The sequence below is a fragment of the Jaculus jaculus genome, chromosome 4, assembly GCF_020740685.1.
Source record: "Jaculus jaculus isolate mJacJac1 chromosome 4, mJacJac1.mat.Y.cur, whole genome shotgun sequence".
Classification (NCBI taxonomy): Eukaryota; Metazoa; Chordata; class Mammalia; order Rodentia; family Dipodidae; genus Jaculus; species Jaculus jaculus.
Genome location: NC_059105.1, coordinates 3,160,404 through 3,182,425, shown reverse-complemented (window position 1 = coordinate 3,182,425; position 22,022 = coordinate 3,160,404). Strand labels below are relative to the sequence as shown.

Sequence of the window (22,022 nt, the reverse complement as noted above, 5' to 3'; positions counted from 1 at the left end):
TTTTGTGCCTGTTAGACATTTGTAAGCTTTTATGGAACATTAAGCCATACCTTTATTTTGCCTACTTTGCCTCATTTTTTTTGTTTGTTTGCTTAAGCTTTTAAAAAAACTTATTTATTTATTTGGAAGAGAGGGAGGGAGAGAAAGAGAGAGAGAATGAGCATGAGCGTGCCAGGGCCTCTACCGCTGAAAATAAACTCAGATGCATGCATAATCTTGTGTATCTGGCATACGTGGGTCCTTGGGAACTGAACTTCAGTCCTTTGACTTTGCAGACAAGTGCCTAAACTGCTAAGCTGTTGCAGTCAGTATCGCGTTGCTGGCAGAAATTGCCTGACCAAGAGCAGCTTATGGAAAGATAGGTTTATTTTGGCTTATGACTCAAGGGGAAGCTCCAGGATGGCAGGGAAAAATGATGGCATGAACAGAGGGTGGACATCACCTTCTGGCCAACATCAGGTGGACAACAGGAACAGGAGAGTGTGCCGAACATTGGCTATAATACCCATAGCCTGCCCCCAGCAATATACTGCCTCCAGGAGACATTAATTGCAAATCTCCATCAGCTGGGAACCTAGCAGTCAGACCACCTAAGTTTATGGGGAACATCTGAATCAAACCACATAAGCCATTACTCCAGTGAGCTTAAGCTTTTTATTATGAGAAAATGAAGCAAGGTAGAGCACCTGCACAATTCTTACTGACAGAGGACAGTGCAGTTAGCTCCCGTGCACCTCCCACCAGAGAGGACGGTGCAGTTAGCTCCCGTGCACCTCTCACCGAGAGAGGACGGTGCAGTTAGCTCCCGTGCACCTCCCACCAGAGAGGACGGTGCAGTTAGCTCCCGTGCACCTCTCACCGAGAGAGGACGGTGCAGTTAGCTCCCATGTACTCCTCACTGAGAGAGGACGGTGCAGTTAGCTCCCGTGCACCTCTCACCGAGAGAGGACGGTGCAGTTAGCTCCTATGTACTCCTCACTGAGAGAGGACGGTGCAGTTAGCTCCCGTGCACCTCTCACTGAGAGAGGACGGTGCAGTTAGCTCCTATGTACTCCTCACTGAGAGAGGACGGTGCAGTTAGCTCCCGTGCACCTCTCACCAGAGAGGACGGTGCAGTTAGCTCCCGTGCACCTCTCACCGAGAGAGGACGGTGCAGTTAGCTCCCGTGCACCTCTCACCGAGAGAGGACGGTGCAGTTAGCTCCCGTGCACCTCTCACCAGAGAGGACGGTGCAGTTAGCTCCCGTGCACCTCTCACCAGAGAGGACGGTGCAGTTAGCTCCCGTGCACCTCTCGCTTTGCTATATTTACTTCACCTTAGTTACGTATTTTTATGAGTGAATTCAAATTTTTTTAAAACCTTAATAATTTGTCTCTAAATACTTCTGCCTCCAAATACAATACAATAAAACAGACATTTCTCCTACATAGCAAAAAATTTGTCATTTTCAGTAAAGTTCATCTCTGATATTATGTAAAATTGAAGCTTTGTTTTAATTATTTCAAAATGTTTCTGTGGTGTAAAAGTATTGGTTATGTGATCATATTTAACTGTTCCTCAGCACAGCTGAAATTTATGCAGAATGCTGGTAGTGCCTGTGAGCTTGCAGAGGTGCTATGGACAGCTGCCCACTTGGTGTTTTCCAGTTACTAGCTGAGCTGGAATCTTCAAGCCAGGCACCTACTCTCTGGTTTCTTGCTTCACACACGTATTCCTGTTGAGTCTTACCACAGCTCTGTGAGGGAGGGCACATTGCAGCTCAGGATAGGCGAGGAACTTGCAGGTGTAAGTGCAGCATCTTGGCTGTGGAGTTCATATTTTTGCCTGTAACCATGTAGGTCCAGGGAGCAGAGGGCAAGGATTCCTTGATTGTCAAGTCAGATGATAGTAATTTCAAATTTTTAAAATTTTGTTTTTATATATTTATTTATTTGACAGAGAAAAGGGGAGGGAGGAAAGGAGGGAGAGAGAGAGAGAGAGAGAGAGAGAGAGAGGGAGGGAGGGAGGGAGGGAGGGAGGGAGGGAGGGAGGGAGAGAGGGAAAGAATGGGCATGCCAGGGCTTCTAGCCACTGCAAATGAACTCCAGACATATGTGCCCCCTTGTGTATCTGACTAACATGGGTCCTGGGGAATCAAACCTATGTCCTTTGCCTTTGCAGGCAAATGCCTTAACCACTAAGCCATCCCTCCAGCCCAGTAATTTCAATTTTTAATAAGTGCATTATTTAGTCTTTTAAAAAATGCTCCTCAACAAATTGATTAATCAGCCTTGTGTGATTGAGAATTGATTATAATGTCACTAATGAATATGTAGTCAGTTTCTATGTTCTTTCCACTTGTATGAATTTGCAATTCACTAAAGACTACCTAAGAATGCTATTAAAGGCCTGGAGAGAGGGCTTAGTGGTTATGGCATTTACCTGTGAAAGCTAAGGATCCGTGTTCAACTCTCCAGGTCCCATGTAAGACAGATGCACAAGGTGACACAAGCTCAAGGTCGCACATGCGCACAAGGTGGTGCACTTGTCTGGGATTTGATCGCAGTGACTGGAGGCCCTGGTGTGCCAATTCTTTCTCTCTCATTCTCACTAATAATAATAATAATAAAAATAATAATAAATAAAAAGAATGCTAGTAGAAACCCAGTGTGATAGGGCACACCTGTAATTCTAGTATTTGGGAGATGTAGGCAGGAAGATCAGGAGTTAAAGGGCAGCATTAGCTATATTGAGCCTGGGCTTCATGAACCCTTGTCTGGGAGAAAAAAGAGAGAGAGAGAGAGAGAGAGAGGGAGAGAGAGAGGGAGAGAGAGAGAAAGGATGTCAGCAGTGGAGCTTTGAAAAGATAAAATATGGCTAGAGGCTTGGCTCAGGAATAGGATGCTTGCCTGTAACTGCCAAAAGGAAGCAGTGTCCCAATGGCCTCTGACTACAGTCAGACCATGCTGTACCTGCATATTGTGACAACTTAGGATGCTAGGGTGTTGGTGATCAACATGTGGTAGCCAGGCATGTGCTCATCTTTAGATCATACTGTCCCGTGTTCACTCTTCACTGGTTGATCCCTACTGTGTGCATCAACATTCTTGTACATTGAGGAGAATTGCCTTTCAAACCCATGCACGCCTATTTTCTGTAGTCGTACAGAAAGCAGCAAGGGGATGGCTGATGGTAGGCAGATTCTGATGTCAGCTATTTCTTTGAATAGCTTTAAGAAATTATAAGGCTGGGCTTCCGGAAAGAAAATATTTTCCAATGTTATTTTCTCTCCTGTAAAGTGGGGGGGTCCTCTGATGGGTCTGTGCATAGCATTACGTCGGTCCCCCATGATTCAAAACCTGTTCTGCAAGTACCTCCCTTGCCCTTTTGGCTTTTAATAAGAAAATATTTTATTTCTCATGTATTTGGTTTTATTTTGTCATTTTTTTTTTTTGTAAACTCCAGAGCATCAGTTAGTAATTGGTAGACAAATGTTTGGGGGCTATTCATTATGGATAAGACTATGCACTGTGACAAAAATATTTTTGTTTACCTCTGTTTCTTTCTTTCTTTCTTTCTTTTTTTGCTTTTACGAGGTGGGGTCTCATTTTAGCCAAGGCTGATGGGAATTCACTATGTAGTCTCAGAGTGGCCTCGAACTCATGGTGATCCTCCTACCTCTGCCTCCCAAGTGCTGGGATTAAAGATGTGCACCACCACACCCGGCACCTCCTACTTTTTTGAAGTAGTCAACTTAATTTCCAGGTCTGGTTTCTGGGAGCAAATGGCAATGGGGGTTGGGTACCAGTCTGCTTTGGATGGGAATGTCCCAAGATTCCAGCTGGCTTTGAGTGGATACAGATAAGGCCTGCTTACTGTCAGGTGCCTTCTCCTTTGTGCCAGTCCCAGAGCCACATGTGGGGGAGGAACATTGGAAAGCTGCCTTTGTCAGTCGTTGATATAACTTGCAGAGGGGAGGCCATGGATGAGTAAGTGTGTGCCATGCCCGCCCGGCCATTGCTCACCAGCCCTCCATCACAGCCCTAGTCACCAGTTAAAACTATTTTGTGTCAGGAGCAAAAAAAATGAATACTAACTGAACTAGTATTTCAGGTGGCAACTCAGTCTATGGCATGGGAATGCTGAGGCAGACCCAGCAGCAAAGCAGGAATGTAAGAATGCCCCCCTTTCATGCCTAGTCAGAGGGAGGAGACTGAGCACGCCAGAGGAAGCTAGCTGTCAGGGTGCAGCCAGGGCTGAGGCATCCCCTGGAGTCGGACATGGCAAGGAAGACACATTGTGACTTTTGTGTCAGCTAGAGTCATTGCTTGGTAGTACAGACAGAACATTCCTATGCCGGAGTGGGCTTTTTGACAGGAGAAATGTCAGGAATATCCCTGAAGTAGGATCCAGGACCACTTCTCAGAGTCCTGTGGGCCACTTCTTATTCGTAGGCCTTAACCAGCCAGGCTACTTCCTGCCTGGTCTTCGGTCTGTGATGCTCTTGGGGTCTCAGGTTTCAGTTCCTTCAGCAGCGTTTTCCTCAGCTCAAGAAGGCTTGTGGTAAAGTACACACAAACCTGTTCTTTTAAAAAAATATTTTATTATTTATTTGACAGAGAGAGGGGGGGAGAGAATGGGCGCACCATGGCCTCCAGCCACTACAAACGAACTCCAGATGTTTGCACCACCTTGTGCATCTGGTTATGTGGGTCCTGGGGAATTGAACCTGGGTCATTTGGCTTTGCAGGCAAATGCCCTAACCGCTAAGCCATCCATCCAGCCCTGAAACCTGTTCTTAAAGCCTAGAAGCCTCCAACAAGCTGGGCTTCTGCTGGTGGGTGTGGCCAGGTGCCACCTGATGTTTGCCTGCTAGTTCAAACACACAGCATTTGTCTGAGGGCTGTCGAGTGTCAGGCAAGGGTAGGGAGTACATTGGAGAACAGGGTCAGAGTGGCCCCTGCCCTGCCTTGGTGTCAGCATAGGAGCTGAGCTGAGGTTGCCAGGACAGAATGAATAAGACACTCAACAGGAGTTGTTGGGAGAGGGTGGGTGGGAAGGACTAAAGGTGACCTGAGGACCAGAAGAGCCTGCCAGCCTGTGAGCAGTCAGGTTCTGCCATTTTGAAGAGGGAGCTAGACTTCACTGTAGAGCAGTGGAGGCTGGTGATCTTTTCTATCAAGAATGACTTAGTCACATAAGGATTTAAAGAGCTGTGTTAATTTGGCAGAGTTGTAGAATTAGTGTAGGAAAGAGGTCTCATTTTTGAGACACCTGAGGGGAGCCAAGTGCCATCACATGTGTATGTCTGGCACCTCTTGTTCTCAGTAGTCAGTCCCTGTTTGGAGCAGAGTCCCTTACCCCTTCTCTCATTTCTGGGCCCCAAATGGTCCCGCCAGTGGTCCCATTGCTGTTTTCACACCACCCTGCCTGTGGCCCCTATTTTGGTCCTCACCACTGCCTCGTCAGGGGCTCCTTAGCTGCAGAGTTGCAGAGCGCCTTCCTTGCCTCTGCCCCAAGTGGTCCTACGTCCTCCAAAGGCCCCTTGTCCACACGCCATCTTCTGGGGTGCTCACAGGAAAACCTTGTGTGGGAGGCAGACCCCAGAGGCTGAGGAGCACTGATGCTTGTTCATGTCTAGAGCAGTAGGTATTATTCCCTGTTCCCCATCATGGTGTCCTTGGCTCTCGTGGGAATTCATGTAGTGGTGGCCCTGCTACAGATGTATTCCTGTGTGTTAAGTGGGACCAAGATTAAGCATTGTTTTCTGTCGTGCTAGGCGTAGAATCCAGGGCCTGTGCATGCTTAGCTAGCTCTGCTGCTGGCCACACTCCCAGCCTTGACCTTTGTTGACTCCACCCTCCTCCGTGCTTCTGCCCTCACCCACTGTGACTGCATAAGCCAGCACAGCGCTGAGAGGGGACCCTGGGAGAGTGCACGGTGTCTCCTCCCAGAGCGGGCAGGGCGGGGGTGGGGCCTGCTCTCAGGTTTGTAGGATGGACTGAGCTTGTTGCTTCCATCCCCGTCTGTGTGTGGAAGTGCAGCCTGCTACACAGGGCTGCCACAGCAGCCCTGGACCGAGTCTCGTGGCTCCTCCAGCTGCCCTCCTGTGCGCTAGCTTCATCTCTCTCTGAAACATTTCACAGTCCTGTTGCCAGTTTTAATATGGAGGTGCTTGTGATGTCTAGTTAAAAATAGTACATAATGGGGCTCGAGAGATGGCTTAGCAGTTAAGGCACTTGTCTGCGAAGCCTAAGGACCCATGTTCAACTCTCCAGCTCCCAAGTTAGCCATGCAAAGGTGAGGCAAATGCAAGATTACACATGCCCACTAGGTGGCACAAGTGTTTGGAATTCAATTGCAGTGCCTGAGACCCTGGCGTGCCAATTCTGTCTCTAAAAATAAAAGAAATAATAATAAAAAAAATAGTACACAGTGGTGGTAAGATACTAGAAAAAGAGGCCCTAGGGAAATCCCTCTTTTCCTAGTAGATACCCCCAATTATTCATGGTGTATTTTCTCTAATTCTGCTCAGATGATATACTAACATAAAAGTTAATTTTCTGATTTTTTTTTTAGGTGATTCCCCCAGTGATGCAGGTGAGATGGCTCTAATGTGTGGTGTGGCTGTGCATGCTGATGTCAGTGAATGAGAACATTTCTGTGCTTCATAACTGTGCTATTGAAAGTCCCTTTGCTTTAAGAAATATACTATGTAATTTGAGAGTTAACATAAGTTCTTATCCTGCATATTGATTATACATGCGCTTATATTGTTTTAATCTTGAAAAGATTATATTTTATAGATTTTATATTTTATAAAATTTTCAAAAAAGCTTATTTCTAATGTTTAGATTCTGATTCAATTTTACTATTTTCTAAAGTATAAATTTTTCACTTTAAATAGTGGGATAGGGGCCTAGGGAGATTACTGGTTAAAGGTGCTTCTTTATAAAGCCTGCCATCCTGGGTTCAGTTCCACAACTGCCTACATACAGTTGGATGTGCATTTAAATGTTTGTAGTGGCAGAAGACCCTGGCATGCCCATGTACACATGTGCACACACAAGTGTAAATAAGTAAATAAAATTTAGAAAAATAATGTTTTATTTATTTGTTTATTTATTTGACAGAGAAAAAGAGGGAGGGAGGGGGATAGAGAGTATGTGTGTGTGAGAGAGACAGAGAATGGGCGCAGTAGGGCCTCTAGCTACTGTAAATGAATTTCAGACACATGTGCCACTTTGTGCATCTGGCTAAATGTGGGTCCTGGGGAATTGAACCTGAGTCCTTTGGCTTTGCAGGCAAATACCTTAACCACTAAGCCATCCCTCCAGCCCTAAAAAATAATGTGATAAATTCTATTGTCTTAATAGTTTAGGTTTGTAATTTGCTAGTTAAATCTTTCTATCAAATTGGGAAAAAACTATGTCCTGTTTATAAAAATTATAGAATAATATGTCACATATCCAATGCATGTAGTGTAAAGGTACAGCCAAGTGTGAAGAAAGTGAATGCACTGCTTATAACTTCAGTGAGCTGCTCCTGGGACCGCCACATGTGGTCACATATGTAATTGCTAATGTCCCCGTGCCGTCTTGTGAAGTGCATGTTAGGATGATGAGGGGTGTGCGATAGACTACAACGTACTTAGCCACTAGCTGTCACTCCCGCGTGGTGACAGTGGGCATCTTCTCAGAAGTGCAGCTACACATGCCCGTGACTTTGCTTGGGTTCATTTCCCTTAAGGAAAATGGCTGAGTGGATGCGCCTGTTCTTCGGCCTGCATTTTGAGTGGTTGAGCCAGTTTGCATGAACAGGGTTTGAATATCCCGAGATATTCATGACATTTGTATGTCAGACGTCTGCCTGCTTAATCTTCTTAAAAACAATGGAGGAAAAGATAACTTGTTTATATTTACAACAATTTGATTGATGTCTCTTCAGATATTTATATTTAAATTAACTGATATTTATATTTGAATAAAGCATGTTACCTCTAAATTCAATATTTGTGTTTCTCTGCGATTTGCTGATTGGATTGTCACCCGTTTAGAAGGAGAAGCCAGACCTACTGGCCAAGAGAAGCCCGAGGTGCCAGAAAACTCGGAAGTGCTCAGTGAGCTCTCCTCCAGCCTCAGGTGGGTGTCCTTTCCCAGTGCCCAGGCAGCGCAGCTGCGCCTGACACTGCCTGCCTGTGCTTCCTGCTGTGACATTTGCTGCTTATTCAATGCATTTGCTAAATTATGACGAGTCATTTGTACAAAGCAGTCCAAACTACATATATAACTTTCCTGTGCCTGGGTTATGTAATGGAGCCTGGCGCAGGGCACCAGTTTTGCTTAGACCAGCTAAGGTCTGTCTCGTGTTGGTGGGTGACAGCTGTGTCATGTCACTGAGATGTCGTAGAGTGTGTCCTGGCTGGCTTGTTGGTGGAGGTATGGGAATTAGTGCTGCCATTAGCTGGGGTTCTTTTGTCCATTCGCGATGTGTGAGCTTCAGTTTGTTCTTCTGCTTTTTCAATATCTGGGTGTAGAAGAATACCTCGGCCTGGGAGTGCGAGGCCAGCCCCTCCCCGCGTCAGACGACAGGAGAGCTCAGAGACACTGGTGGTGGACAGGTAAGGCTGTCCTGGCGGGGAGGCTCCTATCACACAGGCCGCATGTTCTCTTCAGTGTGTGGGACAGTGGGATGCACGAGCCTTGGGCATATACCAAGAGATGGTGGGGTGCAGCAGGTAGTACTGGGAAAACTTATGTCGGAGAAAAGTAGGGCTTGGCTCTTGCCTCAAGCCATAGAACAGCGTGCATTCCAGGTGGGCGAGAGGGAAGTAGGCGTGCCCGCATGCAGACGCGCTCAGAGTGTGGGCTGTAGCTGTCCTCTGCATAGAAGACTCTAAGCGTTAAGCCAGTGAGGGGCATAGAGGAACCGAAGAGTGGTAGACAACAGCCAGCACGGTGGCTCCCACGTTGAACCCCAGGACTCAGAAGGCTGAGGAAGGAGGAGTGCCTGAGTCACAGACCAGCCTTGCTACAGGGTGTTCCAGGTCAGCCTGGGTTAGAGTGAGACATGGCCTCAACAGCAGCAGCAACAACAAAAACCCCTACAAACTATACTAAAATAATTAGCAAACATTTTTAATGACGGCGTCATCTCTCTAGTCCCCAAACAATACCCAAAAAGAGTTAAAGGCTTAATTCCATGAAAGTTAAAAAGTTATTCAAAAGTCATACAAAGTCATACAAATTATAAAGACAACAGAAAGCTGATCGTGATGGGTTCTGATAGGACATGAGGCAGGAACTGGCATGTTGGTGGAGGTAGGAAGCAAAGACACGTTTTTGTAGGAGTTTTGCTGCAAAGGAAATCAGAGGAAATGGAGTGTTTATGTGTGCACATACATGTACATATGTGTGTGCTTAAGTGCTACAGGGTGATAGTCGGGCAGGGGAATTGAGAAGGCTTAAAGCATGACCATGTTAAGTTATATAAGCAAGCCTTGTATGGTGGCGCACACTTCTTCTCTAGCACTTGGGAAGTAGAGACAGGAAGATCACAAGTTCAAAGCCAGCCCCAAAGTACATAATGAGTTTGCAGGCAACCTGGTCTATATGAGATCTGTATGGAAAAAAAAAAAGTTGCATGAGAAGAAAGCAGGAAGGCCTGAATGGGTGGAGAATGTATGAGTCTGAGGTCTGTGGCTAAGATGCGGATGCAGTAGCTGTAAGTGCCTCTGCAGGGGGAAGCTAAAATCAGTTTGGAGTGGGGACATCGGGTAAGACCATGCTGTGAGAGTGCTGTAGGGCATGAGAGGGTCTTGGTTAGAGGTCACTGGTCCGCAGGTCCGGGGCTTATGGGTCATGCTGTTGGATGTTGTCTTGCCCAGGATGCTGGCAGGACTTGGAGAAGTAAGTGAGGTGCCAGACAGAGAGAGAGGTTGAGTCATCGTGTGGATCTAGTGACCTATGAGAAAAGAGACGGATAAGTGAGGTGCTAGACGGAGAGAGAGGTTGGGTCATCGTGTGGATCTAGTGACCAGTGAGAAAAGAGACGTATAAGTGAGGTGCTAGACAGAGAGAGAGGTTGGGTCATCATGTGGATCTAGTGACCAGTGAGAAAAGAGAAGCAAGTGAGCTGCTCAACAGAGAGAGAGGTTGGGTCATCATGTGGATCTAGTGACTAGTGAGGGCCCTGGAAAAGCTGCTTTTGCATGGGTGAGGTTTGTGGGCAGCCCTGGTCTTCAGGACCATTTGTGGCATTCCTGGCCAGAGATATGCCACTTGGAGAAGGAACCCGTCTGGTAGAGGGTGGCAGTGAAGGTCTGGGCCCAGCAGGTGTTAAGGAACTGGCAAGCACTGAGGCTTTTGTGGAGCAGCTGGAGCAGAGTGGGATGGCTGTGGCCACGAGCTCAGAGTGTCGTGGAGTGTGTGGCAGGGTAGTGGAGGGTGGTCCCCAGCAGTTCCCCTTTTCTCACACCTGTTTCGTGGTTCAGTTTTTTTTTGCAAATGATCATTGGTGTTTTATATGTGTGGAGCTGATGAAATCCTGTGGTCGGTACACACAACTAATGTAAACTTTCTTATTTAGGTCAGGGAGTGGCAAGACTGTCTCCAATGTGATCATAGACTCTCAGAACTCTGACAATGAGGATGATGAGCAGTTCGTGGTGGAAGATGCCCCTCAGCTCTCAGAGATGTCTGAGATTGAAATGGTCAGTTCACTGCAGGGTGGTGTCCTTGGAATCACACTCAAACAACACTGGGCTAGGATTTATGTACACACAGCTTCTCTCTGTTTCAGTCAGTTCCCCTACTTTACTTGTTTTGAGGTCCACTAAACCATGACTTTGAGGGCTGAGCATTCCTGATCTCTCTTCCTTTCCTGCGCAGGTGCCGGCCATGGAGCTGGAGGACGAGGAGAAGCACGGTGAGTCTGGTGAGGGCGCTGACGGCTTTGCGGGAGTTGCGCTCAGTGTGCGCCGGAAAGGCCGGCTGCAGGTGACCACCACAGGCTCGGTTCTGGCCGCGTGAACGGCGCCCGATGCAGGGCTCGGCTGGGGTCCCTGCTGCAGGGGGCGCTGCCGCCGTGCTGTGAGGGCCTGAGACTGGCGCCTGCTCCGCTCAGGCGGCGTCTCCTCACCCCTCCCTTGTGTTCTGCTGTCAGCTTGAAATTCTTAAGTTTATTTTGTTTTACTCTCATTTTTTTACATTGATGTGTATGTTTATACACTTTGGGTCTTGTTCCTCTTGAGATTGGGTCTTGCTGTTTGGCCTAGGCTAGCCTAGAAATGTCTGTCTTTCTGTCACAGGTTCCTAGGTTACTGGCATGTCTACCACACAGCTCACCTTTGGTTTTATTTACATAATATACTCAGATGGCTGTAAGGTCAAGTGTAAACAAGATCCATTAGGAGGTGTGAGGTTATATTGTTATTTTTGAGACAGAGATTTACTGTTTTGGAACTTGCTGGCTTGGAACTTACTCTGAAAACCAGGCTCACCTCAAACTTGGGTCAATCCTCCTGCCTTTGCCTCCCAAGTGCTAGTATCACAGGTGTGGGCCACCACATCTGTGCTTCAATACGGGAGTGCTGACCTGTGTTCCTCCTCCCCTGTACTGACCCTCCTTCTACTGGCAATGGTGGAAATAAGATTTGAGGATTTTTATCACCCCTCTCCCTCCGCCCGCCCTCGCTCACCGTGTGTGTATGCGCAGTGCTCACCCCTCTCCCTCCGCCCGCCCTCGCTCACCGTGTGTGTATACGCAGTCATCATCTTTGTCATGCTGCCTGGCCCTCACTCTGTGCATTTACCATGCATTGAGTCCCACCAGCTGCTGCTGCATTGTGCTGCAGTCTATCTTTACTAGATAAAGTTATGAAGCTTTTTTTATTGTAGAGAGACAAAAGATATTTTCCCCAACCTACTGCTGTTTGGAAGTAGTTTCTTGGACCAGAGGCTAAGCTTTCATGTAAAACCATTGATTTTTAACAGGTGGACTTGTGAAAAAAATTTTGGAGACTAAGAAAGACTATGAAAAATTGCAGCCGTCGCCGAAGCCTGGCGAGAAGGTATGGCTCAGTGCTGTCAACCCCATCTTTGCCGATGTTAGGGTTGGTTTTATCTTTTTAAATTGCTAATGCCTACTTGCATGCTTAAATGTCCTTCTTCCTGTCCCAGTTAGGGGGCCTGGGGATCATGGGGCTTTGTCCTTCCTGGCTGGGAGCTCAGGAGCCAGGGGCCCATTGTGCGTCTGCTCCACTGTTCTCCTTCTTGTCTTGCCCAGCCCTCCTCCCCAGCCCTGTTGCAGGGTGGGCAGGCTAACTCCTGCCCTGGCTCATCACAAAGATAGGAGCTGGGGATTGTCAAGCCTGGCTGTAGGTATGAGTTCTTATGTATCTCCTTCCTAGGGTCTTCCTCACAGATGCGTGATGTGGTTTGTGGGAGTCCAGGGCATCCTTTCAGCCGCTGCTCTTTCCTTGGTCACGTGCTGTCCTTCACATGTCACTCATAAACATAAGTGCGTCTTGTAGTTCCTGTACATAGTAAGAAAAAGTATCTATTTATTTGCTGTGTGTGTGTAGTGTATGTACATGTGTGTGCAGATATGCATACCTGTGGGCCTGAGTGAGAGCAAGGCCAGAGGAGAGAGTCATGGGCTCCCTTCCATTGCTCCACTACACATTTCCTTCAGATGGAGCCTGGCACTCATAGCTGCTGTTTTCACTAAGAATGGCTGACCAATGAGTCCTAGTGATTCTCCAGGCTCCACCTCCTGTGGGACTTGGATTATAGACATACGTGGTGATGTCCGCTGTGTATGCGTATGCTGGGGATTGAGCTCAAGGGGTCTCAGGCTCCCTCGGGCACGTACTTGCACTGAGCCATGTACCCAGCCTGAATATATGGATCAACAGAAGGAGTTTCTTAGAGAGTAACCTTTATTGGCTAACAATTCTAGAAGTTTTATGTGTGAGAGTATACACACACATGCCAGCTGAATGGCAAGCTCCAGGCTCCTAAGAGACATTTTTGTGAGGAAAACTTGGCAGGTGACTTGATGGAGAGGGACACGCAATGAATGGTCTTCTCTGTCCACTGCAGGTGAGCACACAAAGCCATACGCGTGCATACACTGCCCACACACCCCAGCACATTGTGCATTCGCAAAAGAAACAGAGAGAAAAGAAGAAAAGCAGGAGTGTTGTCCCTGCTTCAAGGGCAACTGTTGAAGAGTGTGGCACGTGCCCTTGCTTTGACATGTGTAGCAATTCCTTCACTTCCTTGCTGATGTGTTCTGCATGTTGTTTTCTCAGGCCCTGCAGGTCAGGAGTGTTCATTTGCATTGACGACTCCGGTCTCAGCCGCTTCCTCCTTTGATGGAAGTTTGCTTCTTTCAGCCATTGGCCATTACGATAGCATTTCAGGCTCTGAGCCATATGTTTCTTGACATTCAGCTCAGTGGGAATCTAGGCACAGGATGGCTATGACCTTCAACTGCATACACTTCACAAGGTCACCTGGACTCCTGGTTTCTGTTGGGCCCAGTGTTTGCTTCCCAGTCCCTGCCTCATAGGAGTGTCCCGGCATTAATGCACTGGCTGCCCTCTCCTTTGCTGTTCCGGGTTTCCGTGCACTTTGGCCCTGCTCCGTCCCGGTTACCCTGTGACCTTCACCTGTCCCTCCTCTTGGTACTCCTCTTCTGAGTGGTGGATCTTAAACCTTTTACCTTTCTTGCTCTTTCAAACTTTATTTACCAAGCCCCTTTCTTTTTCTTTCTTTCTTTTTTTTTGTTTTTTGTTTTGTTTTGTTTTTCAAGGAAAGGTCTCACTCTAGCCTAGGCTGACCTGGAATTCACTATGTAGTCTCAGGGTGGCCTCGAACTCTTGGCGATCCTCCTACCTCTGCCGCATGAATGCTGGGATTAAAGGGGTGTGCCACCATGCCTGGTTCCCAAGCCCATTTCTTTAGTAATTATATCTGTTTTTCTATTTCTTCAGTTTATTTTGGTAATATTTCAGGATTAGACTTGCCTGCAAACAAAAGAAAGATTCAAAATAATAGTAGTTTCAATGAGGTAGAAAGTGTTTTGTCTGATGAATCAAGTCTGAAGGCCACAGTCCAGGTGATGTCGCCCAACACTCTTTCTGCCTCATTCTGTTACGTGCATATGCCAAATCTTTATTCTTTCAGGCACTTCATGGTACAAGATGGCTGTCCTAGCCAAAGCCTATAGGGCTATACTCTAGTGGGAAGGAGAAGGCATATCCTTTGCTTTTAGGATACTTAGTGGAAGTTTGTCATAAGGAGGACATGAAATGGAATCTTCATCTTAGCATTAGTTGGCTTAGCTAATTGCCAATCAGAGATTCTGTTACCACTGGTCAGGACATGCCAAATGTTCAGAATTGTTGACGTGCTCTGAACATGTTGAGGAGGTAGTACATGCCAGGCTTATGGGAAAGTGGGAGAAGGCTCTCTGTTTGACAATTGAAGGACAGCTTCATGGTCTTACGCAGCTATGTGTAGTCACATTCTCCTCATGGTCTCACAGAGCCGGGTGTAGTCACAGCCGTCCTCTCCTTGAGTGATGTTGTGTCTATATGTTTTCACAAGCTATGAAAAGAGCAGCCGGGAGCAGTCAGTTTAGGGCTGTTTAGACACTTCTGTTTTCATTTCATTACCTTTGTTTTTTCTTTAAATTTCCTAGCACTTGGGTGAGACAGCCCCCTTACTTTTTTCTGGTTTTACTTTTGTGTGGGTATGTTCATATTCATGCATGCTGATGAGGGCAGAGACCATGCCTGAGTGTTGCTTCTCAGGAACACTGTTCCGCTTTTTTTGAGACAAGGCCTATTTTGGTCTTGAGCTAGTTGAGTAGCCTAGATTATCTAGCCATTGACCCTTGGGAGTCCTCCTGTTTCTGCCCCTCTGACTGTGCATTACAAGTGTATGCCACTACCAGTTTTTCTTTCTTTCTTTCTTTCTTTCTTTTTTTTTTTTTGTGAGGTAGGGTCTCACTGCATCTAGCCCAGGCTGACCTGGAAGTCACTATGTAGTCTCAGGATGGCCTCGGACTCACAGCGATTCTCCTATCTCTGCCTCTCAAGTGCTGGGATTGAAGGCCTGCATCACCTTGCCTGACACCTTTTTATGTGGGTGTTGGGGATGGACCATGGGTCCTATTGCTTGTGAGGCAAGCACTTTGCTGACTGAGCCATCTCTCCAGCCCAATTTTTGTCCTTTTTCTTTTAAAAGTTGACATATTTATAATTGTACATTTTATAAGTGTGCTTTACCTTAACATTGTAAGCTTCTTTAAAATTAAATTGATGGCCAGGCGTGGTGGCGCACGCCTTTAATCCCAGCACTTGGGAGGCAGAGGTAGGAGGATCGCCGTGAGTTTGAGGCCACCCTGAGACTACATAGTGAATTCCAGGTCAGCCTGGGCTAGAGTGAGACCCTACCTCAAAAAACCAAAAAAAAAAAAAAAAAAAAGAAAGAAAAGAAAAAAATTAAATTGATGTTGAGTATTTAAAGCTCTTTAGGGTTTTTGTTGTTGTTGTTTTTGAGGTAGGTTCTTACTGTAGCCCAGGATGACCTGGAATTCACTATGAAGTCTCCAGTTGGCCTCAAACTCACAGCGATTCTTCTACCTCTGCCTCCGAGTGCTAGGATTAAAGTCATGCCCCACCACACCTGACTTAAGCTCTTCAAATTTTAATATCAAGTCCTTTGTTATGATTTCTTCCCTTGTGTGTGTGTGTGTGATGTTATGGGAGGGTTGTTTTAAGCTTTCAAGCGTAATTGTTTTTGTGTGTCTGGTGTGTTACACATGTTTGTGTATATGTGTGTGTATGTTGGGGTGCATGTGTGTGCATAGGTGTATGTACATGTGTGGATATGGAGGCTAGAGGTGGATGTCGGATATCTTTCTCAGTTCTTCTTTTCCTTGTTTTCGAGGCAAGGTGTCTCACTGATTGTAGAGCTCACCGAGTTGGCTAGATGGATACACTAGCTTAGCCAGCAAGCCCCAAGGACTCTCTGTTTCTACCTTTGCAGTGCTGGGATTACTGCCATGCCGGCCTTTATGTGAGTGCTGGGGACCCAAACTTGGGTCCTTGTGCTTGCATAGCAAGCATCTTACCCACTGATCCCTCCCCCTAAATCCTAAGTGCAACTTTTAAAGTTCTTTTTATGACAACATCTAATACAACAGTTGTTAGTTACTAGGAATTGACGAGACTTCCTTGTGTAGTCTGTGATCACTTTCTGTAAATGGCTTACGTGCATGAGCATGGTTCCTGTCTAGGTCTTTTTGAATTCAGGACTCAGCAGTGAGATGATCTCACTCCATAGGCCTCGTCTGCTGCCAGGGACGCACCTCTCTTACCACACTCATTCTCTTCTCTCTGCCTCATTTACACATCCAAATAGGCATTTCTCTGCCAGGTGCCTATATTGTTGGTGCCTCTTGTCCCATTGTTTTTTTATGGGGGGAAGTACTTTAAGCTTTTTGTTTGCTTTATTTTTATTTATTTATTTGACAGAGAAAGAGGGAGAGAGAGAGAGTGGGCTCACCAGGGCCTCTCGCACTGCAAATGAACTCCAGATGTCTCTGCCCCCTTGTGCATCTGGCTAACGTGTGTCCTGGGGAATAGAACGTGGGTCCTTTGGCTTTCAGGCAAACACCTTAACTGCTAAGCCATCCCTCCAGCCCTTGTTTGCTTTTTTGAGGTTGGATTTCATTCTAGCCCAGGCTGTCCTCAAACTCACAGCAGTCCTCTTACCTCTGCCTCCTGAGTGCTGGGATTAAAGGCGTGCACCACCACACCCAGTTCTACTAATTTTTTTCAATGCCAAGGAAATACGTATTTGTAGCCTGGCCATCTCTCCAGGCTGTCTTTGAAGTTCCATTCAAGAAAAGCTCTTTCTTACTGTGGTAATGGACTTGAACAGCGTTACAGGATAAATGTGTGGGTCAGATGCTTTGAGCATTTTCCCTTATCCTGACTTATATACTTGCTTTTCAAGAGGAAATATAAACTTTGTTAAGAGTAAGCCTGCCAGCATTTTTTCTTAATTTAGGTTTATGAAGAACTTTTTGAAAAACAATAAAAAATGCAGTCTTAACAGTGTTCCTTATGCTATAAAAATTCTTGCTTTGCAGAGCTTTATAAATAAAGATGCTTTAGAGGCATGGCTTCAGAGATCACTCATTCACTTTACAGCATGAGCTAAGTACTCTCCCTCCTAATGTTTCACTCTCCTCTTTTGTTACTGTCTCGTTACTCTGTTATTTTATGACTGAATGAACGCCAGCTGCTCTTCCTTTCAACTTAAATTCTTGACTTTGAGGCAGGCTGTTGGAGTAACCCCTTTTGTAGATTTCTGTGTTCATGAAGTTCTGGTGATTTGCTTTCTTCTTGCCATGAACTGTGCCCTGTTGTGGGTGCTGGCAGTCACAGCACCGTGTGCAGGTGGGAACTGGGCACATTGTGTCTCCTTTGTACGTGATTTCATTGAGCTTCTGAAAGAAAGGCTTGTTAAGGGTGCAGGGAAGTAAATGTGAAGAGATTCTGGACAGCTGTTGCACAGAAAAATCGCTTTGCAAATATAAGAACCTGCTGTGTCCTGAAATACCTCTTGGAGGATAAAATAATTGTACCATCGCCATTATTTTATGTAGTGAGTCTACACCGCTGAGTCTACATGTAGTTCAGGCTCTTAGCCGCTAGGTGGTGCGATGCCACCACAGATGTTTAGCCCTGCTAGAAAAATGTCATTCAGATCACCTGCTCTGAAGTCTACCCAGGTGAAGGGATTTTTATCTGGTTTAGTTTATTTGTGGCTCTACTATTACTGGAGTGTATTATTTCCATTGAAATTTCTATGAAAGAAATAGGAGGTCCAGTGTGGATGGTATACATCTTTAATCCCAGCACTTGGCAGGCAGAGGCAGGAAGATTGCTGAGTTCGAGGCCAGCCTGGGTCTACAGAGTGAGTGCTGGTTATCTTGGGCTAAAGTGAGACCCCACTTAAAAACAACAACAAGAACAAACAACAAAATAATAAAAGGACACATATGGTATGTTAGCTTCCTCTTTTTTTTTTTTTTTTTTAAGAGATTCAGTCTCATTCTAGCCCAGGCTGACCTGGAATTCACTCTGTAGACCAGGCTGGCCTTGAACTCATGGCAGTCTTTCTACCTCAACATCATGAGTACTGGGATAAAGGTGTGTGCCACCACACCCACCTTTCTGTGGTATCTGTTCATTGACTTTAGCAGCTAAATTGGGAATTGTTAGAGTTTATTTCAGTCATGAATGGTTAAGGAGAAGGTTTGTTAGTTTGGGGGAGGGGGAGAGAGTGTGTGTGTGTGAGAGAGAGATGTATACATGTATATGTGCAGATGCACATGTCCCATGTGCACACGTGCAGAGGTCAGAGGTCAGATGTCCTCCTCTGTTGCCCTTCTGCTGTCTTTCCTCGAGACAGAGTCCCTCACTGATTTCGGAGTTGCTGCTTCCAACGAGACTGGCTGACCAGTGAACCCCAGCAATCCTGTGTCCACCCTCCAGGACTGGGTTGCAGGTGTGTGTGGCCATGCCTGGTGTTTTACGTGGGTTCTGGGGATCAGGCTCAGGTCCTCATGCTGTGTGGCAAGTGTGAGCTATCCTCTCAGCTCCCCTCCCCCGTTCTCTTTTCCCAGGAAGTAAGGTGGTAGTTTTGTGTCTCCAAGTCATCTCTCTCTCCCTCTCCTTCTCTCTCTCTTCCCCCTTGGCTCTAAGACTTTATTTTAATGGGAACAAGAGAAAAGGGGGAAGGGAGGAAGAGAGAGGGAAAGAGGGAACAGAGAAGGGAAGAGTGTACACACCTAGAGCAGGAAGCTGACAGAGAACAAGTCATGTCTCTTCATGTCATGTCTTCCGCCATGCCGAATGGGGATCTTAAGTTTTGGGTATGAAATCCATTGTCACCATCACCTTATCCTGCAAAAACTAGACACTGACAGTATTGCTTAAAATATTTATGTAGAAGGTATATTGGATACCAAATGAATGGTGTGGAAGCCATTTAAACATTACATGTATTTGAATTTTATGAAGGTAATTAAGAAGTATTAGGTCTTCTATATATAAATAAAGCTCATGATAGAGATAAAACATCAGAATATTTGAAAAATAACTGACACACCATGGTCTAAGAAAATCTGAGTATAAAAATGTAATCAGGGCTGGAGAGATGGCTTAGTGGTCAAGGTGCTTGCCTGCAAAGCCAAAGTACCCACGTTTGATTCCCAGGACCCACGTAAGCCAGATGTTCAAGGTGGTGCATGTGTTGAGTTTGTCAGCAATGGCTGGAGACCCTGGCATGCCCATTCCTTCTCTCTGTCTCTTTCTCTATCAAATAAATAAAATTAAAAGGTGATCAGCTATGTTCTTACAAGTATTCCAGACTGAAATACCTCATCTTTTGTCTGTTGTATTTGCTCAGGCAATGGCAATGTGGCGAGTAAAGGTTCTGGCTTTCCTTGGAATGTGTGTTTGAAACCCTACGTTGCATCGCCCCTCTGTTTTCCGGATCAGCTGGTTGTGCCCTCATTCCATCAGCGCTCATGCTGCGCGCTGCCGTCTGCAGTCGAGTGGGTGTGGCTGCCAGTCGAGTCACCAGATAGTGGGCCTGACGGTGGGTCCACTCGCAGCCGCATGTTGTGTGTGCGCAGGGAGGGGAGGCGATGTGCTGGCCGGTGCATCTGTGGATGAAGGTTAGAACTCAGCTGAAGGCAGGTGGATTGACTGTGAAGAGCTCTGGAGGAGCCTCCGGCGGCGTCTGGGGAGTGTGAGGGGAGGTTAAAGGGATTTGGTCTCCAAGTCAAGAAATCCACAGGGGTGTGTCCTCGGGACTAAGGATTCTGTCTCACTGATTTTGTCAGTAACGGCCAGCTGCTCAACTCCAGTGAATCTCAAATGGGTAAAGCTCCTTAGCATTGGCAGCTCCGAGCTCTGGAGTCCTGAGGCTTAAGGCAGTGGCTGGGCTTACAGACCCAGAGGTGGATAGCACTTGGCCTGAGAGCCAGAGGCCTGTGGCTCTGGGCTTACAGCTCTAGGTGGTCAGGTTGGAGCACCCCTAGGCTTTCAAAGCCCGTGGTTTACTTGCAGCTGGGCAGCCTTGAGCTAGAGGGTTACTGCCCACGACCAGAGACTGGTGCGCAAGGGAGGCTTGTGGCTTAGCATTCAGGGCCAGCAGCCCAACACTCAGCAGTGTTAGCCCCCAGCACCCTCAGCATTTGATAGTCTGCTGGCTCTCGGGAGCCCTTCTGGCAACCAGGGCTTGAAGTGCTTGCCTTAGGCTCTTTCCTCAGCAGTCCAGTTTCTGCTCGAAGCTGCTTTCTGGAACGCTAGCCGCCATGTCGTTCCCAGGTGGGTCTGCGCCTAAAACCCCCAGAGCTCTTGTTTTTTGTGTGAGCAGCTCACTCTACTCTACCCATGGTACATACCACACACGGGCGATGAAAGACCATTGGGCCCAATGTTCTTCAGGAGGTGGGAGTGGACACACAGTAGAGAAACCCTCCAGACTAAACCCAAAAGAGTGGCAAATGGTCTGCTGTAGATGCCAGAGGAGGGGCAAGCACACCTGGACTCACGCTGCCATTCCACCGGTCATCACCTTGCATATGCCCGACTTCCAGTCCCACCAGCCACAGCCTCACATAAGGAAGGACCTCTCACAGGGCACCAGTCACAGGCTTTTTTCTCTGAGTCACTGTCCTGAAGGAAAGTGGCGTTAGAGTGAGCTGGGTCTGCTAGACTCATTTCCAAAGTTGTTGCCAACTTGTTTGGAGACTGGTCGTCCTCTTGAGGAGTTAACGGTGGTCCTTGCAGCTGGCGTGGTTTCCTTAGCACCGGTGTGGGTATCTGAAACAGCTGGGCCACCCTGCTGTCGGCACAGGGGAGGGTGCGTCAGCGGCCATTCAAGGGGCTGAATGGCTGACAGCTTAGTTTATTCAAACAAGTATCACTAAAAAGTACTTACCATAAAGACCTAGCATGTTAACATTCTCAAAAGTACTGAACAGTGCCTAACCTCAGGCCAGACACCCTGGGGAGCTCAGTTTTAAGAGGTAGAGTGACATTAGAGAACTGTGAAACTGATTCAGGAAAAAAAAAATACAGAATTTTAAAGGAATGGTCTAGCTGGGCATGGTGTCCCATGCCTTTAATCCCAGCACTTGGGAGGCAAAGGTAGGAGGATCGCTACCCTGAGAGTACATAGTGAATTCCAGATCAGCCTGGGCTAGGGCGAAACCCTACCTCAAACAAACAAAAAGCCAACCCCTCCCCCAATTTTTTTTTCCTTAAAGGAGTGGTCTAGAAATGCTGTCCCTGAGGAGTGTGTGTTTCTGGAGTTTAGCTGACTCGGGCCTCCATGGCTCATTTATCTCTCCATGATCTTCACTTTGAGAGTGATTGCAACTGGATTGGATTGTGACCTTGACCCTGACTTTGCCATGTAGGGCTGGAGACATGGATTTGAACCCCCATGACTGGCTCTCCTTACAGGGTGCTACTGAGGCTTCTCTGGGTGCACGGGCTTTGGCTCACCAGCACGTGCTGCCAGACAGCTCTTGTGCCCACAGCACACCCTGACTGTGGCAGCCTTCAGCCTGGCAGCCAGGCGTATGCTGCGGGTGAGCCCCGGGGTTCCTGGGTTGCGTTAATTCTAACGTCCCACACTTACGTGGCTTCGCTGTACTTAGCTGTTCCAAGGATTGTGGAATAAGTCTTGTTTGTTTTTGTCCTTTTTATTACAGGATTTATTTTTATTTTTGGTTTTTCAAGATAGAGGTCTCACTCTGGTCTAGGCTGATCTGGAATTAACTATGTAGTCTCAAGGTGGCCTCGAACTCTTGGCAGTCCTCCTACTTCTGCTTCCCAAGTGCTGGATTTAAAGGTGTGCACCACGCCCGGCTTTATTTTATTTTGTTTTGTTTAGTTTAGTTTTGTTTTCGAGGTAGGGTCTCACTCTAGCCCAGGCTGA

General features: G+C 46.9%; 1 protein-coding gene across 2 annotated transcripts in view; it reads left to right on the top strand.

Moving 5' to 3' along the window:
- Nucleotides 1–22,022, top strand: part of LOC101616850 (ankyrin repeat and SOCS box protein 1) — an 89,052-nt gene that overhangs the window by 21,100 nt on the left and 45,930 nt on the right. For both annotated transcript variants that reach the window (XM_045146698.1, XM_045146697.1), the window contains exons 8-13: nt 6,559–6,579; nt 8,036–8,120; nt 8,516–8,599; nt 10,567–10,690; nt 10,869–10,905; nt 11,973–12,049. In XM_045146698.1, coding sequence (XP_045002633.1) covers nt 6,559–6,579; nt 8,036–8,120; nt 8,516–8,599; nt 10,567–10,690; nt 10,869–10,905; nt 11,973–12,049 — 428 coding nt within the window. The remainder of the gene's footprint in view (nt 1–6,558; nt 6,580–8,035; nt 8,121–8,515; nt 8,600–10,566; nt 10,691–10,868; nt 10,906–11,972; nt 12,050–22,022) is intronic.